The sequence below is a fragment of the Rhodnius prolixus genome, unplaced genomic scaffold (genome assembly GCF_049639745.1).
Source record: "Rhodnius prolixus isolate KJV_2025 unplaced genomic scaffold, Rpr scaffold_4, whole genome shotgun sequence".
In the NCBI taxonomy this organism is placed as follows: domain Eukaryota; kingdom Metazoa; phylum Arthropoda; class Insecta; order Hemiptera; family Reduviidae; genus Rhodnius; species Rhodnius prolixus.
This window is the reverse complement of record NW_027411614.1, coordinates 7,432,659-7,450,779: the sequence shown is the minus strand read 5'-3', so window position 1 is coordinate 7,450,779 and position 18,121 is coordinate 7,432,659. Positions and strand designations below refer to the sequence as shown.

The following is an 18,121-nucleotide window of genomic DNA, read 5'->3' as shown; positions in this document are numbered from 1 at the left end:
CAGCGGACACGTGTCTATATAACCATGGCACGTGTCAAACTAAACAAGAAGTGCGGAAATGCTGTAGGAAAAACAAGAGTTACTAAGGAAGACTAAACAACAGGTGATCTTCCGGCAGATCCAGACAGTTCCTTATTAGACTGCTATATTGAACTCCATAATAAAGTATGTGTGCACGCATTTACTGTAAATATAGTGGTAGATATTTAAGTAATAGAGTATCCTAATAGATCTTGACTGTTCAAGTGGTAGAGCTCCTTCCTCGTCAGATGTTCAGAAATGTTGAACAAAAATTCTGCCTCTACTCTTCTTTAAAACATTTATCTCTTTGCTTAAATCTTATTTTTAGCTTGCTACTTAAATATATATATTTACAATGTTTTCTAGATCATTCAGGTCTTCTTTTTTTTTTTTTTCAATTATTTACTAAATCTTTACATTGTTCTGTTCATTTTAATAGAGTCGCCCTCTCTCACATTTGTATACTTCGGAGGATGTCTTTTGAGTATAGGTTCGTATTTGCAGGAAAACACTTGTCCAAAGTTCAAATTCGAGACTTTTATTCAAATTTGTAAATCTACTCAGGTATAATTATAAAATGAGTATTTCCGTTAATGATTTATTTATTTTGGAGTTGGTCTTGTTTGCACACTAACCATTATTGTTTACGAGGGCTGGAAAAAACCAATTGGTATTTACAGCAACTGCTGTCTTCTAATACCTCTATTTACCAATATATTGTTGGAAAAGACTAGCCCTGTCTTTTCCAATATTTAATTAGTTTAAGGAATAGTTGCTCTGCAGCCTCTTTCACTTCTTTCTTCATCATGACTGCCACGCTCTAACAGTGTCTCTCTTCCACTACTTTCTCCTTCGTGGCTTCTAAGAGATAAGGATAACTTGAGCGCTGCATACTGGCTTATTCCTCTCTAGAACATTACAGTGGTATCTGAACGTGTCTTAGCTAAGTGTTGAGAGCTTATTCCGTTAATGTTTTACTGGATTTTGACATCCTTTCAAAGGATATACACAATTTGAGGAACCCATGATTTCGAAAAATTACAAAACTAATAGCAGAGGGCTAAGTTTCAGTACCACCACCACCAAGTGATCTGATCCTGATTTAGCTACAGGTTGTATTCTAATATTCTCTTAACTGAGGGGGAGTTAATACATTACTGGATCTTTCTGTGTTTTTAAAGATCCTAAAAGATTATTCAGATTCTCTTACCGCTCTTCTCTGTCCCAAAACATCTTTTATTTTCTGGAACTCCGTAAATTGATTCTTTCTTAACGTCGCCTATATACGAATATCCGAATCAGCCTCCTTGTTGTTTCATTCTTTATGATTGGTCGAGATAGTATAATCGTCCCAAATTTGTGGCCGATACAAGATATAATGTTCCAAATATGTTTCTCAATTTTTTTAGGCTTTCATCACATCCTATACTCCTCCAAAAACTGTCCTCTCAACACTTTCCTCTTGCAGCAATTTCCCCCAAAAGTCCAGTTTTCCTTTCCATATAGCGGGTTTAGCACTTCTGGGTGGTGAAGAGTTAAACCGCAGGGCTGCAAATTACCTATTTTCAGTCGAATTCAGCTCTTTTTGATATTATTGTACTAATTTATGCCATGGATCTAAACTAACTCATCGCCACAAAACTAAGATCTCTAGCCGCCAAGATCTCTACAGAAATTACTCTCAAGAAATCTTTGTACACAATGCAAAACTAAGGATTCAAACCCAAGCCACAAAACCCGCAAAATCAATTAAAAAAATAAACCTTTATGTACTTAAATATGTTAAAATAGTTTTAATGGTTTAGTTCTTCACAGCTAAGATAACATATATTTTCTTTTACTGATATTTAAATGTAGATGTAGGCAAAAGAACGAAGAATAGAACTTGTCTATGAGACCAGGCTAATTTACGTAGAATATATAAAAAAAAAATAATGAACGGTTATTGCATTTATGAAGTTGTTATTCGTGTATTTTATTGCCCAGTTTCTTTCTGGTTACTACAGGAACCCAACTCTGTTAGCACCTTTTTTTATATACATATACATATATATATATATATATATATATATATATATATTTATTTACAACTAAACCTTAAAAATAACTTCCGGCCAATAAACATCTTGGTTTTTAACACCATGAAGTTGAAGCTTGTATAATATAAGTGAACAATAAATACATTTTCTTGGCTGTCCGTTTACTTTCAAACATCATTAAGGAGACTCGGCGTACATTTTTAATGATTACGTTTCTATGAATGAACGAGAGAGTCTGGCCGGATGAATCGTCATTGAGCACTTATCATAAAAACTATTGATTGATTTATGCTTAGTTTTTTTTTTCTCTTTTATCTTCTATATAGTTTTTAGCTGTTTATTCAGTTCTATTTTAACTAGCATTCTGCATACATAATCAGGTTTAATGAGGCTATGATTTATCATAGGCAAACTTGTAGCCAGTGTTTGTATTAGTAAGAAGAACTGTTAAATTAACGTCGCCAATTTTATTAGTATTTTTTCTTAGCAAACATGTCGTTTAGCTAGTTTGTAAATCTTTTTAAAACTAAATTGAGTTTTTCTGTTTGATTTTTGTTTTACATTATTTATTTCTTTACTTTTTCTTGCCTTCAAGTTGCTTTCATTAGTGTCGGTCACAAATGAAAGTACAAAATAGAAAGTTAATTGCGTTTACAAGTTTGGTAAATTGAGTTTTTACTCATCGAGTCCTAGATTTTGCCATTTCGAACTGGACGACCAGAAGTGTGAAATATTAATTTTGTTATTGTATCGCTTTAATAATTTAGAAGCTAAATTCTAAACCTCTAAATGTTAAATAGATTATTGAATTTAAAATAATTGATACCCCCACACTAGACTTAAAAGAACAGACTTAACAGACGCTATCGACTACTTAAAAGACTCTTAGACGATAGATAAAAACTCTCTCTGGACAGCAGAAGACTGATTTATACTTCTATTTTGAAACCCATCTGGGCGTATGGAATAGAGCTGTGGGGTTCAACAAAACGCTCCAATCTCCAAAAAATTGAATCGCTACAATCTAAAATACTTCGACTATCGTAAACGCTCCATTTTATGTCTCCCAACCTGGACTATACACACTGACCTTAACATTCCTTTTGTCACACAAGTCGCTGAAAACACGATACAGAAAACTCCACTTCAGCCTGCAATCTCATATAAATCTTGTAGCTCAAAATCTTTCTTCTAGAACTCTTCCTGACAACCCGACACGACGTCTTAAACGACAGTGGCCTCGTGCTCTCCTCTCAAGTGAAGAGAGTGACTAACCATCTAATGTTTTGGAGTGTTACCACTGGAGGTAACTTCTCCACTTATTTACTTCTACTGTTCACTGTTATCATTGTTACTTATAGCGCTAACGCGCTGATTGTAGCACAATAATCGCAAATAATAATAATAATAATAATAATAATAATAATAATTGATTATTTTGTTAGATTAATTTGTCTGTATTGATGTTTATTGCAGTTACATTAGTTTCCATGATTAGTAGTGGCAGCTAATCTAGATGTTCATTAGTAGCTAGTATTATATTAGTAAGTTTTAAGTTTCTATTATTTTAATAATACAACTGAATTAATTTTAGGAAGGAAGTTTACATAAAAATAAGTGAAAATATTCTCAGCATCGAAAGTTGGAACTATGGGAAAGTAGGGACTATGTGTACATAATCATTAAAAATGTACGCCGAGTCTCCTTAATGATGTTTGAAAGTAAACGGACAGCCAAGAAAATGTATTTACTGTTCACTTATATTATACAAGCTTCAACTTCATGAAGTTATGTTTGAATTTGAATTTGAATTTTTTTTTTTTTATATCTTTTATTTGAAATTTACACCTGCACTCGTGCAGTACAATAAGTAAATATGCTGTGCGTACAATAAAAATGGCGTGGCAATCATGAATGATGATCATCCAGTGATGACCATCATTAGTCTACCAGTTGGTCACGGGGCCAACGGCGCCTCAGACGTCTTTGGGGGTTGGAGGGAAGTGTGGTTGAGAATAGGTTTGCAGCTAAAGGATTAGGGTGAAATGATAGTTTTTGGTGGAATGTGTTGTAGCGGGTTTTGGCAAGTTCTGGTATAAATGGAATGTTGAGGTCTGTGTGTATGGAGTGGTTACTGACATAAAAGGGAGCGTTTACAATGCGGCGGAGTATTTTAGATTGGAGTGTTTGTAATCTGTTGATGTTAGAATTTGAATTTGAAAATGTTTATTTACAATTTAAATTTTTTTATACAAATATATATAAAAGGAGGTTTCTGGCTGCATGCCTATATCCTCTCCACAACATATCAACATTTACATTGGATACAAGTCGAACTTAATGCTAAGGCAAAAAATTTAAAAAAACCTTACTACATAAGATTAATTAAAGCAAGATATGCTTTAGCCTTTTGTGTTTGTATTTTCTATAATTAAGAGAACTTAAGTTATAGTCCATAATACTTTTTATATGCAGGTAGGGACTATGTGTACAGGAAGTTACAAAGTTTTCCGTAGCATTGTAGATAAATGTGGACACGCTGGCAACATCAAGTGCTGCATGCATGTAATCTATGGGTGTCCACCGGGGATATGACCCAACTAACCATAAGCATTTGTTTTGGACTCTTTGTAACTTCCCGTAATTGGTGCAACAAGTATTGGGCCACACAGGGGCTGCATATAGTAGTACGGAGCGGATATAGAGATAGTAGATAAGCTTTTATTAAGAAAATCTAAGTTAGAGTTGCGGTTCAAAAGAGGAAAGAGACTGCACATAATTCCTACCGCTTTATCGCACACTGAGTTTATGTGTTTGGTGAAAGTTAAATTGGAGTCTAACACCAACCCGAGGTATTTAACTTCCTTGCTCCACGGAAGGGAGTCGCCGTTAATTTGGACAAATCTATTCACAACCGTTCTGCGGCGTGTAAACAAAATAATTTGTGTCTTGGCATGGTTTGGCCTTATTTTCCATTTTGCAAAGTATTTGAAACATTTTTCAAGGGCTATCGATAATTGTCTGGCTATTGTGTCAACTCTGAAGGAAGAAATAAAGAAGGCAGTATCATCAGCAAACAGGGAGCAACTGGATTTGAGTTTCAGCTTGGTGATGTCATTAATAAAAATGTTGAAAAGTGTAGGCCCCAGGACTGAGCCTTGGGGAACACCAGCTTTAATTAACCTCACACCTGAAACTGTGGTACCGAGTGCGACGCTGAATTTTCTTTTAGTTAAATAGCTTTGAACAAAGTAAATTAAATATCTCGGAAAGCCATTCTCAATTAATTTATAGATAAGGCCATTGTGCCAAACACAATCAAAGGCTTTTTCCACATCAATCAAAGCCATCCCCGTATGCTTGTTCAGATTAAAGTTGTGCTCTACCAAGTCTGTTACTCTGGCTAACTGAACATTATGTAAAATGTTTTCTTTACAGTAACAAGAGTATCTAATTGCTAATATATAACTTAAAATTTAATTCAGTACTTAACAATCTATCGAATTATTAATAAGAAATGAATTCAATGAGTTTTTTTAAAGCTAGAAGTAGATTTTGTTAACGACAGTCTTAGAAGAAAGTTTGTCTAACAGACTAGAAATTTGTAGCACGAAACGGTTGTCAACAAAAATTGGTTTAAGTCTCGAAGGAGGATTCTTTGTAAGTAGATTGTCTAAATCTAGATGCAATATGTAAGTAGAGCCTTCTGTCTTATTGCAACGAATCCAACTGCTATTACTCTGAATCTCTAATCTCACGAAATACTTGACCCGCATTACACGCATGTTCTGCATAAACTTTTAATAGCATATCTCTACAATTGTTTTAATTCTGTTGGAAGTAAAAACGTATTTTGCCAATTTTTTAGCTGTAAACATTTCATGCCACTATTTGTAATAAACCCTTTCCACTACCTATCAAGTTAGCAAATATTTAATAAGAATCCCCATAATTCAAGGCGATTCAGTTATTAGTTTTCTGTGTCTTGAAAAAATATAAAGAAATTAATAGAAAACTAGTTATAAATTGGTATAAAACTAATAATTATTATCTATTTAACATAATTAGAATCTGATATTCAGTAAAGGAAGTACACTTTGGCGAAATCTAACCAATTTTACCTACGCAAAGATAAATTGTTCTTCGAAGGTTACAATTTGAGCAGAAATGTTTTTAAAAAATATTAATATAAGGCACTTTTTAAATTTTGAACATTAACACTATGATTTCCGCTTTTATTTGGGAAACTTTGCTTCAGAAATTTACCGCAAAAATATAAATATTATCTTTGTTGCGGTCCTTCTGTACTAAGCGCGATATTACAGATGATAGCAACAAATGCCTTTTTTGGAGCCCAAACTATCCTTCGGTTTTAATTTAGAAGTTTTAATTCAAAGGAAGTTTTAAAGAAAACAAAAACCAAAAAATATCTGGTCATCTTGGTAGATTAGCCAAAATATAATATATTATTTTCTACTCTTAAAATGAATGAATACCTATATTGCAAAAGTAAAACAAAGTTGAATCAGAGTTTGGATGAAAATCAAGATAATTGGAGAGGTAGTTAGAGGTGGCTTGACCACCATTGTAGCATTCTTTCTCTTTTCTCTTTTTTTTTGCTCACAAAAACTTCGGTCATTCTTTGGTCCATATAGAAGGTTGCCCAGTAAGTTTTAGCATTTAGAGCCCTTGATCTCCTTGTAATTGATTCAAAATCTGAGCTGGTTTAGTTGAAGAAACTGGTAAGAATTTTGCAGTATTCCGAGACAGTTTTTAGTAACAGTATAATGGGCTTTAGTTGTGATGGTCAACAGAAGAGATATTGATGGAAACCACCCTGGAAGACCAACTTACTATAATAGAGATCTAGAGTATTGAAAACGAAATAGAGAAGGAAAAAAAGGTCTTGAAAAGAAGAGCATGGTGTTCGCATGTCTACATAATAATACGGAGAAATGGAAATCCAGAGTGAAGCATCATTAAGGACGAAGGGATAGTATTTAGCTTTTGTAAAGGACTAAGGAAATCTTCTGAAAAACATTAAAAGTGATCAGCACTGTGTAAAACGTGATTTTCCTCAGTAAATGAAGGCACTTAACGCAAGCATGCTTTTGTAATTTTTTTCTATGTGTAAGTGTACTTTACTATCTATTTTCTGTTAGTTGTGCGCATGTGTGATATTCTTGTTTTGAAGCCCAGTTTGAAAAATTATACCTGAAGAGAATGGTGCTTCTTTTCTCTGCTATTTAATGGTTTATACTATGGTTTAGAAGTTGTGCAAAAAAAGGAGGGATACTATGCACCCAAAACCAGATACAATGGATAAAGGTGATGTATATAACATTCGGCGGTGTGGGGTACACTTGTTTTTCAGATTTAACAGTTGAAAGAATATTCTGAATGATTACTTTGCTGTGAGTGGCCGTCCGGGTGATCTATTTCTTGTTTGAAGTAAAACCACAGTATAACCTTCCAGAGAAAATGTAAAGTTGTTGTCAACACCCTCACCAACGGACCAACCAAGAGCTTTTTACCTTTAAGTACCCCTTTTTTTTTTGAGAGAGAGGGGGGAAAGTATCAATATCTCTCAACACTCGAACCGGAAATGTACTTAAAGGTACTCTTCTATTCTTCTATTTTTCAACAAATTTGCCAGTACTTAGCTAAGCGCCACCTATTTGTAGTATAATTAACTCTAAGTACTGTTAGAATTATGTCCCACACAGGTATTCGCTATCTTCCCTTTACAGTTCAAGTAGGATTGGATTAGTTATTAGGGGGGCAGAGAAATCAGTACATCCCCTGTTAGTTTCCATGTACTTGGGGCTCTTATCCCTTTCCAAATCTCCTTTAAGCATGTAACTTCTCCTAAAAGATATAGCGCTCTAAATCGTCCCTTTTCTTTTTTTTAAGTATCAGGATCTATTTTAAGGCAAATCTAGATTTAAGTTAAAAAGTTAAATGTATTTTTTTTTTTTTTTTTTTTTTTTTTAAAGCAAATCCTTTGCTAAGGGTGCTAGCACTTAAGTAAATCGCATTTTTATGGGATCTTTTCTCGCATTAGATTACAGGCTATAAGTAATTTTACTTGCCAAAAAAAAAAAAAAAATGAAATTTTAAACTAATGATCATTAAAAGATTACAAAATCTAAGCTTGATTACTTCTTTTTTAACAGGATGAAAATCCACAAAAAAAAAGGGAAGGATTTGGTCAATATTATGCTTTTTCCTGCGGGCCTTCACGGTCAACCAGTTCCGGACAGTATCAATGAATTTACGACCAATTAAATTTAAAAAAATTTTAGATTTGATTATTAATTGATTCAAAAACTTTAATAAAACATAACAGGCAACCAGCCTGTCTAATGATTACAGCATTATTGCAAAAATTATTGAAATCATAAAAGAAAAAAATACAATTTTAACACAAAGTATTTTCAAGTTAAAATTTTTAGTAACTTGCTTGGACTTAGATGAACTCAGTATAGTTGTAGTTGCTGTGATTGCCACTATTGTGGGAAATACTAAGATAATTTAAGGAGTTAGAAAAATTTGAAAGAAAAGAGAGACGTCAAGAAAAGTTAGGAAAAAAATGAAATTTAAAAATTGGAATTTTTGTTTAAATGTATAATAACTGCAGTTATAGAGGATCATAGATAATTCTAAGCAAATGAAGATCTAAATAGTTTTAAAAGGGAGCCAGAGGGGGTTGATATAAAAATAGATTGCTAAACAATATCTCTTTGTTAACAGGATCTGTTCTCTTTGTTTACAGGATTGGGGGCACATTCTGCAGTTTTCATTTTGCTTTTATTTTCAACCGTTTTTTTTAAAAAATCTTCAATGAAGTGAAACCCAAAGAACAAGAAATACTGCTGATAGACACAAATAAAAGAAGATATAATAGTAGCGGGGAGAATATACTGTGGCAGAACAAGAAGGAAAAGAAACAGAAAAAAAAAAATTAAAAAAAAAAAATTCAGGAAGGCGGAGCTTTAAACATAAGACTCACAAATTGCCCGGGGGAAATGGGAGTGGTTTTAAAAATATAATGGGCGTGTCTAAACAATACTATTGGTTGTTAGTATTACAACGCCTACCTATGATCATACAACGGATCTTCCCACCCTAAAATAGAATGCAACAAGTATTATTACAGTTTACACACGCCTACCTTAGGGTTTTTGGTATCACTTGGTAAAGTAGTGTTTTGTGTCTATTTATTTATTTATTTTTTCGTTTTTTTTTGAAATTCTCTTGTGCGTTCACGAACTTAATCACGCCCAACTTTCAACTGAAAGGAAGAGCAAGAAGTAATTTTATAGACTGGGGTTTCCCCTACCCCCGCCTAAACTGGCCCGGAATACTACAGCAGCCAAGCAGCATCAGTGAGTGCCTTTAGTAGTGTGAGTGAGATACTCGTCACCACAGCAACGGCTGCATACGCCAATGGTTATTTCTTCTTCTTCTTCTTCTTCTTATAAAATCACCCCCTTCCCCAATGCTTTATGATACTTATCACCAAGTAGTTTTTTTTTTTGTTTAGTAAAGAGTAAATAATCACTTTATTTCAAAAAAAAAAAAGATGTATAAAGTAATTAGAAGAAAGAGAAAGAGTAATTTTAATTAAGAAAAAGAGAGTAAAACGGACTTGAATAAATACAGAATTATTTACTTCGTATCTCTCTCCTCGTACTCTCTCACTCTCGCCCGGTGTTTTGTGATAAGAAAAGAGGGGGGAAGAATAGAGTTGCAGTTCATCCGAGTGGTAGTGAGTCTTTGTGTGTACAAAGCGACCAACGGCAACCCGTCACTCATCTGAACATCGAAACCTACCCATTTTTCTCTGTGCACAACTAAGACGACTTTGTTTTTTGTTTTCTTTTGTTTCGTTTTAGAAACTTTTACAAAAATTTTGCAAATAACTTATATTATATCAAGTAAAACTGTGCGTGTTTCATTTATTTATTTTTTAACTTTTTAACTTTTTTAAAAAATTTATTATTGAGTGTTAAAAAAAATTAACAAAGTGTTTGGCGCTTTAAAAAAATAAATAATTTTTTTTTTTCAATTCTAAATTAAAAATATTTTTAATAAAGCAAAAAAAAAAGAAAACAGTCTTAAGTGGACAATAAATTAAAAAAATAATATGCCAATATGTGGTCAACGTTAGTGCTGTTAACGTGCTTCTATTTCACTTTGGTCTTTTGCGGTGGACATTCACAAAATAGACATCGCCCGGGCAGAGGTCGTGGATCGAATTGGTGGTAAGTTATTATTATTATTTCTTTTTTTCCAAATTAATATAAAAGATAAAAATATGTGAAGTTCAAGTTCAAGAAAACAATAACGGTTAATGTGAGATGTCCTGTGAACCGATATAATTAAAAAATTGAAGGACCACACAGAAGTAATTCTTTTTAAATTAAAAAAAAAAAAAAACAATACCTCAAACAAAGCACAGCTTAATTAATAAATTAAACAATTGAAACATCTCACTAACACAAACACACAAACATATATTTAAAAAAATCAATTATACAACAATGTATTTTGTATCACAATACAATATATATTATCTAATAATGAACTAAAAGAATTTTAAACTACCTTTTTGCTTAATCTTTACTTACTAACCTTTTATCGAAGACATTGTAAATTCACTTATCAAACACTTTGATACAAACAAAAAAAACACAATTTTTTCCCCCCGATAATTGGTTAAACTTAATCTTTTTCTTTCACCAATAAAGATATAGAAAAAAAAGAAAAATTCTGAGCTGATAATTCGAAGATAATCGTGCTTTCTTTTGATTGGCTGAAGTAAAAAGAAAAAAAATTCCTTTTACATCAAGAAAATTATCATTAAACTTCTTATCAGTCTTATCACAAAATTTACAATAGTAATTTGGTGACAAACACAGCTCCCCACCACTCTAACTTCATTTTGTTATTATTATTATTTTTTAAATCACATAAAATTATATTAATTTTTTAAATATTTAACTATTTAACAAAAAATTGATACTATATTTTGATTAGTTACTCATAAGGACAATAACAAGTTAGCTCGCTGCACTATCTATAAATATATCGTTAGGTAATTAAAACATAAAATAATAATTAATATTTCTTTTCTTAATGAAGGCGGTGAAATGATTAATTTTTAACTTAATTACTTTTTAAATTAAATTAAACATTGCATAGAAATGTTTGTAATAAATTTATTTTCAATTAACCAAATATATTTTGTTTGATGGTGTATAAAATTTATTTATTTTTAATTTATTTTCAATTAACCAAATATATTTTGTTTGATGGTGCATAAAATTTATTTTTTTAAAATTTATTTTCAATTAACCAAATATATTTTGTTTGATGGTGTATAAAATTTATTTTTTTAAATTTATTTTCAATTAACCAAATATATTTTGTTTGATGGTGTATAAAATTTATTTTTTTAAATTTATTTTCAATTAACCAAATATATTTTGTTTGATGGTGCATAAAATTTATTTTTTTAAATTTATTTTCAATTAACCAAATATATTTTGTTTGATGGTGCATAAAATTTATTTTTTTAAATTTATTTTCAATTAACCAAATATATTTTTTTGATGAAGTATTTCGTTTTCTTCATTCTTCATTTCTAACTTAATTGGAATTTAAATGAATTAAATCTTGATTAGTTTATATTAAAAAATTGATTATATTAAAGTGCTCCTAGTTATTTGTTTAAAAATTGATGTTGGTTGGCAACTGTTTTTGGATTTATATTTATTTTAAGAATTGGCTAACTGTCTTAGAATTGATGTAAAATCACAATGAAAAAAAGGTCTACTGTTTTATGCTTGATTTTTCCTCAATGTTTTGGCAATCATCTTCAGTTTATATCTTTTCAAAAAAACTTCAAACATTGCTATCAAAAATTTCATTGGATGGCTAATTTAAAATGTCAGTTAATTGCTTACAAAATATTCAAAGAACCGAAACAACTGTTGTCGAAAAAACTCAGTGTGTACACCAATTCAATATAGCTGATGATCAGAGATAATAGATATGATACAAGAGGAAAGATTAAACTATGTTCATCGTAAAATGAAACCGAGAATAAATAAGTGATTAATCATTACACGACGAATTTCGCGTAAATGTTTGCCGAAATGTTTGGGAAAAAAAGTACATCACATAGACTTCTGTGTTTTATGTACTATAAGAGCGATAGCCAACAATATGACAATTTTTAATGTTAAAACTCTTATAATTTGCTTAATGCACAAGCCATAATAATTTCTATTTTCATTATAGGGGCATAGCAAAAGCGGGTGAACCAAACAACCTTTTACCACTAGCACCAGGTATGCTGTACATGGACCCAACAGCACAATCTTCTTTAAGACGTAAACAGAGACGTTTAGTGCGTGAAAACCCAGGAGTATTAGTAGCCGTATCAAAAGGAGCAAATATGGCCATCACAGAATGTCAATATCAGTTCAAAGATAGAAGATGGAATTGTTCAACTAGAAATTTCTTAAGAGGGAAAAATTTATTTGGCAAAATTGTTGATCGAGGTAGGCTTATTTTTAACAAATATAATCTAATAATATTTTTACTTTAACTTGGTGATGGTAGAAAACACCCCATATTTCCCTAGCAGTGTGTTCGTAAATCTATTAGGTCTTTCTTCTTTGATCTACTTGGCATAAAGGTGATTTGAAGGAATCAAATATTCACTTTAACCTCAATCATTTAAATATAATATTTAAGTCTAACTCTTTCTTCATATCAACTAGGATAACTAAGAAACCTACTTAATGCTAACTATAATCATACCCTTTTTTGCTTTTTCTTAATTTAAGGCGCGTCTAAAATTTGAGGGTTTTCCACCCCAGTGCACGGCCGACCACTGGACAGTATTCTCTCAGTAGCTAGATTTGAACCTGGGAATTTTCGCGTGAGAATCCATTACGCTAACCAAGTAGCTGAATCTCTGCCTCATTCCTAGCAAAATATGGATTCTAGATTCATAATTAGGTAGAAATTGTATTGATCCGTATTTAGCGTCTATAGCTTTTTACAATTTTTTTGATACAAGTAATGTAATGCCTAATTATTTCAGACGGGCTTAACTTCCAAACAGGTGTTGTGGACGGAGACAGAACATCTTTAACGTTTTTAACTGAAAATACCTTTTATGAACAATTAAATAAAAAATCCAAGCCCTAGACCGGGAAACGAACCCAATACTATCATACATCTTAGCCGTGCGGATTTTTCTCATTACGGAGGTAAAGGGTTAGTTCTCTCAATCTTTTTTTACAGAGAATTTTTTAGACATTTGACGTATGCAAATGATAGGTATTGTGTCGATGATTTGTTGGAAGTTGTTTGCCCGTAGATTGGTTCAGTTAGTGTTGAAGATGTTAGAAAAAAAGTGTTGTTTGTGATGTTTAGCCTGGGATAACCACAGAGATGCAAAGATTATGAAAGATATAAAAGATAATTCTATGTTACTTAAAATACAGAACTTACTTGCTCTCCTTTTTGACTTGATTCCATGTTTGGCCCTATTGTTCATTACATTGGTTGCCCGATCTTCGTTAGCAGCTTATCTATGAAACAGAATTGGGGGGGGGGGGAATTAATAAAACTAACATTTCTACAAATTTGGTTATAAAGAAAAAAGGTTATCTTAACATGTATTAAGTCACTATACGATCACAATGTGTTATCACAGGCTGTAATAATTACGATTATGAAATCACATTGTGACTGTGACTGAAAACAAAGGAAACCCCATATTTTATAAACATATACGTCTCTGGAACCCATAAATCGGCATTTAAAACTCTTGTTCACCTTTTTTTAATGCAATAATTTTCAAATTTTCATTAAAGAACAAGTTTAAATTTAAATGGTCTTTTAAAGATTATGGGAATTACTTTGCATATATAATATGCAAGGGATATTTCCACCGAAATATGGTACTCATAAACAAAACAATTTCATTGCGTCCCCGGAAATTTCTCATTTTTAATATATTTTCTCCTTACAGACATACAGACAAACTCTAAATTTTGTAGTTCCTACTCCAAACTGTAATTCGCCCATGGATCAACTAAAAGCCGACTACTAATAACTTATTCTTTTTATTTGTAAGTTATTTGTGCGTTGTTAGAGTAAATTTTGTTTCATAGCAAAGAATTCAACTGCCACATTAACTCATTTAGACAATCAACTTAGCCCAGTCTTATAGATCGTATAGTTCAGAGAACAGTGGACTATTATCGACTCCATTATGACCAACTTGTTTCATAAATATACGTTCAACAACTGCCCTAGATATCTTTTACATCGACCCACATTTAGGTAGCAGCCATCCCTGACTAGAAATCTTAAGCGTGGCTGGTATAGGGTCTCATTATATTAGATTTGAACATGATTAAACCAAGAGAAATATATAGAAGCAGAACATTAATTGCTTTTAATTAGATCTTTAAATAAATAAATAATATAAATCCTTTAAATTATAATTGCGAAATAAAAATGGCGTAAATTTAAAGGAGTTGGGTCGTTAAACTTTTATTTATTTTTACTTTTTGATCCTTATTTTTTATTTTTCATTAAGTTAAATTGTGTCCTTGTCGTCCTTGAGCTGTTCTTAATAGCTCTAAAGTTTACTTTGCTTTTTTTGAACTTATTTTTTTATTTGTAATAACAAAAAAAGAAAATAAAAATAATGTTTTTTAAGATAATTATTGTGTTTAGGTATTGGCTAAATACAAAAAATAAACTACAAATAATTATTTACAAAGAAGTATAATTTACAAATAAACCATTCAGATTTCATTTTTAATTTTACATTTTAAATTATTGTGAGCATTTTTTATTTATTTTCCTTTATTTATTTAAAAGTTGTTCTAAACATGTTTTAAATGTCTCAAATTTCCTTTCTTTTTTCACCTTAAATTTTGTCTCATAATTTTATTTAAAAATCACCAACCACATTTTCAACAAATTTCAAGGTATCAAACACAGATGATTGACCTTTTCTGTCGGCTGTAGTTTTTTTGGTTCGGGTTAACGTGATTCCCTTGCCACAAACCTGTGTAAATTGTCAAATTATTCTCAATTTATGATAAGTAATTGTGTTTAGCTTTATTGTTTTCAACTAATTTAAGAATGTTCAATGTTTGGGACTAATTTATGAATTGCTTTTACTAACTGCTGTACGAGGGTCGTTTGAAAAGTCCGTGCAAAAATAAAAACTACTTAATTTTTTGGGGTAAAACTTTTTTATTTTTCAACATAGTCTCCTTTTAGGCTTATACACTTCGTCCAACGCTGCTCTAGTTTGTTGATCCCTTCCGAATAATAGGATTTGTCCAAGTCTGAAAAATAGCCATTCGTTTCTGCAATCACCTCCTCGTTTGAATAAAATCTTTTTCCCGCCAGCCATTTCTTCATATTGGGGAACAAATAGTACTCCGAGGGAGCCAAGTCTGGAGAATAGGGGGGATGTGAAACGAGTTGGAACCCTATTTCCATTAATTTTGCGACCACAACTGCTGAGGTGTGAGCTGGTGCGTTGTCGTGATGGAAAAGGACTTTTTTGTGGGCCAATCGTGGGCGTTTTTCTTGCAGCTCGGTTTTCAAACGGTCCAATAACGATGAATAATATGCACCAGTAATAGTTTTACCCTTTTCCAGATAGTCCATGAGGATTATTCCTTGCGAATCCCAAAAGACAGTCGCCATAATCTTTCCGGCCGAAGGAACGGTCTTCGCCTTTTTTGGCGCAAATTCCTCCTTGGTAACCCATTGTTTAGATTGTTCTTTGGTCTCAGGAGTGTAGTGATGTATCCATGTTTCATCCACAGTGACGAAACGACGCTTAAAGTCCTGCGGCTTCTTCTGGAACAGCTGCAAACCGTCCTTGCAACACTTCACACGATTTCGTTTTTGGTCAAGCGTGAGCAATCGCGGCACCCATCTTGCGGATAGCTTTGTCATGTCCAAATGTTGATGCAAAATATTATGTACCCGTTCATTCGAGATGCCCACAGCACTAGCAATCTCACGCACCTTCACTCTTCTGTCATTCATCACCATATCATGGATTTTATCAATGATTTCTGGAGTAGTAACCTCAACAGGGCGTCCAGAACGTTCAGCGTCACTTGTGCCCATATGGCCACTTCGAAAATTTTGAAACCACTTATAAACTGTTCTAATCGAAGGTGCAGAGTCACCATAATGTATATCAAGCTTCTCTTTAGTCTCCTGAGGCGTTTTGCCTTTCATAAAGTAGTGTTTAATCAACACACGAAATTCTTTTTCGTCCATTTATTTGCAAATCACTCGACTTCCTCGATTCAAACGAATGCCAAACACTAAGAAATAGACCGATCTGGCTGAAACTTGGTGTGTGTTCTTCCAAGAGATGCTACTAACTAAACATAATCTCGATACGCGCCAGTGGTGCTATCTCTCTGACTTTGCACGGACTATTCAAACGACCCTCGTAAGTGTGAATAATTCAAAAGAGAGTATAGAACAGATTATTTATTTGAATTGATTCCTGTATTATAAATTTTGGAATTGCAAAGGACTGAAGAAGAAATACGATCCAAAATTGCTGCTCTTCGATGAGTTAATTTTGCTCTCTGCATGACTGTGAGATAAGAGTACTGAAGATAAATTTAGCAGTCAAGGTTCTAAATAGATTCATTCATAACGCTTCTGTTGATGCCAAACTTAAAAATATTAGACAGTTTAGTTGATTTTTGTGTTTTTACATTGAACAATTACCCATCTGGACGTACGGTATTGAACTGTAAGGTTCAACGTAACGCTCCAATCTTCAACGATCTTCAATCGCTTCAGTCTAAAATTCTCCGCACTATTGTTAACGCTCCATTTTACGTCTCAAATCTAAACTATCCACATAGTCCTGGTAATTCCGTTTGTAGGTAAAGTTTCACGAACTCGCTGCTAAAGTTTTCATCAGAACTTGCACTCTCATTCCAACCCTCTTGTCCGCCATTTATCATCTCATCACCATCCAGATCATCCTCCCAGACGACTAAAACGTCAGTGGCCTCGCGATTTTCTCTCTTCTGAAGAGAGTAGCTAATCCTGGAGACGACTTAGGGAATGTTATCACTGGGTAGCTTCTCCCCTCAATTAGTTAGTTTGATGTCAGTTACTGTCATTGTTACTTATAGCGTGGCTAGCGCTGGTGTAACTTTACAAATTAATTAAAAAAAAAATATTGAACATGGAAAAATGCAAACTGGACAAGAATGTAGTTAATTTTATATTCTTCGTAAAGTTTGTACACTAATGTGATGACAGTAGAGTTCCCTAGGGGAGAAAGTTAGGACCAAATTAAGAGGGGTGACATTGTCATCAGGATCTAAATCCGATGTGGTGAAGTTTTGCACAAAAAGAAAAAAAAGAGAGAGCATTAACTAATATTGTACGAAGGGGGGGATGGTCGAGTGGTAGCACCTGGCACATTGGGGAATTGGAGCTGAAAATCTCTGAGGGGAGTCCAGGGCGTTGCTCTGTACTTCCATTGTTACACAAGGGGTCATAATGTTCCAACCATGGGTACAGATTACACGGGCAGCAAATAAGATCACGTGTTTAGATCTAGCTAATGTACACGGAGATGTATTTTTTTTCCCCTCTTTTTACTTCGTCATATCAGGGATTAGCATCTGTTAATCACATGTACATATCTCATTATCTATTACCTCAGCCTGTTCTCCATCCTGTGATCTATTCTTCTGTTCTCTGCACAGGATATATGACAGTCTGACAGTCCCTTTTTTTTAAATTGTTTTCTTTTTATCCTTCACTATCCCCTCTCACTCTGCTGTCAGTGATGTACTAATAGGGACGGTGAGCCACTTCATGATACTCACAGACATTCCTTAGCCTGTTACGTCATTAATATTTGAAATGAACGGCTCACTTGATCTCTTGACATACTCGCGACTTGATAATCTTCAGTCTTTTCTCCGTCTTTATCTGGAGAGAATACTCCACTCAAC

General features: G+C 32.9%; 1 protein-coding gene and 1 long non-coding RNA gene across 2 annotated transcripts in view; one reads left to right on the top strand and one right to left on the bottom strand.

The window, feature by feature from the left end:
• Positions 1 to 18,121, bottom strand: part of LOC141456234 (uncharacterized) — a 72,707-nt gene that overhangs the window by 12,154 nt on the left and 42,432 nt on the right. Inside the window, exon 3 of the long non-coding RNA XR_012459663.1 lies at positions 13,593 to 13,672. This is a non-coding gene — a long non-coding RNA (uncharacterized lncRNA). The remainder of the gene's footprint in view (positions 1 to 13,592; positions 13,673 to 18,121) is intronic.
• wg (Wnt family member 1 wingless) overlaps positions 1 to 18,121 on the top strand; it is a 100,405-nt gene that overhangs the window by 51,539 nt on the left and 30,745 nt on the right. The window contains exons 2-3 of the mRNA XM_074132014.1: positions 8,836 to 10,327; positions 12,369 to 12,631. Of these exons, the coding sequence (XP_073988115.1) occupies positions 10,218 to 10,327; positions 12,369 to 12,631 (373 nt within the window). The 5' untranslated portion in view covers positions 8,836 to 10,217. The remainder of the gene's footprint in view (positions 1 to 8,835; positions 10,328 to 12,368; positions 12,632 to 18,121) is intronic.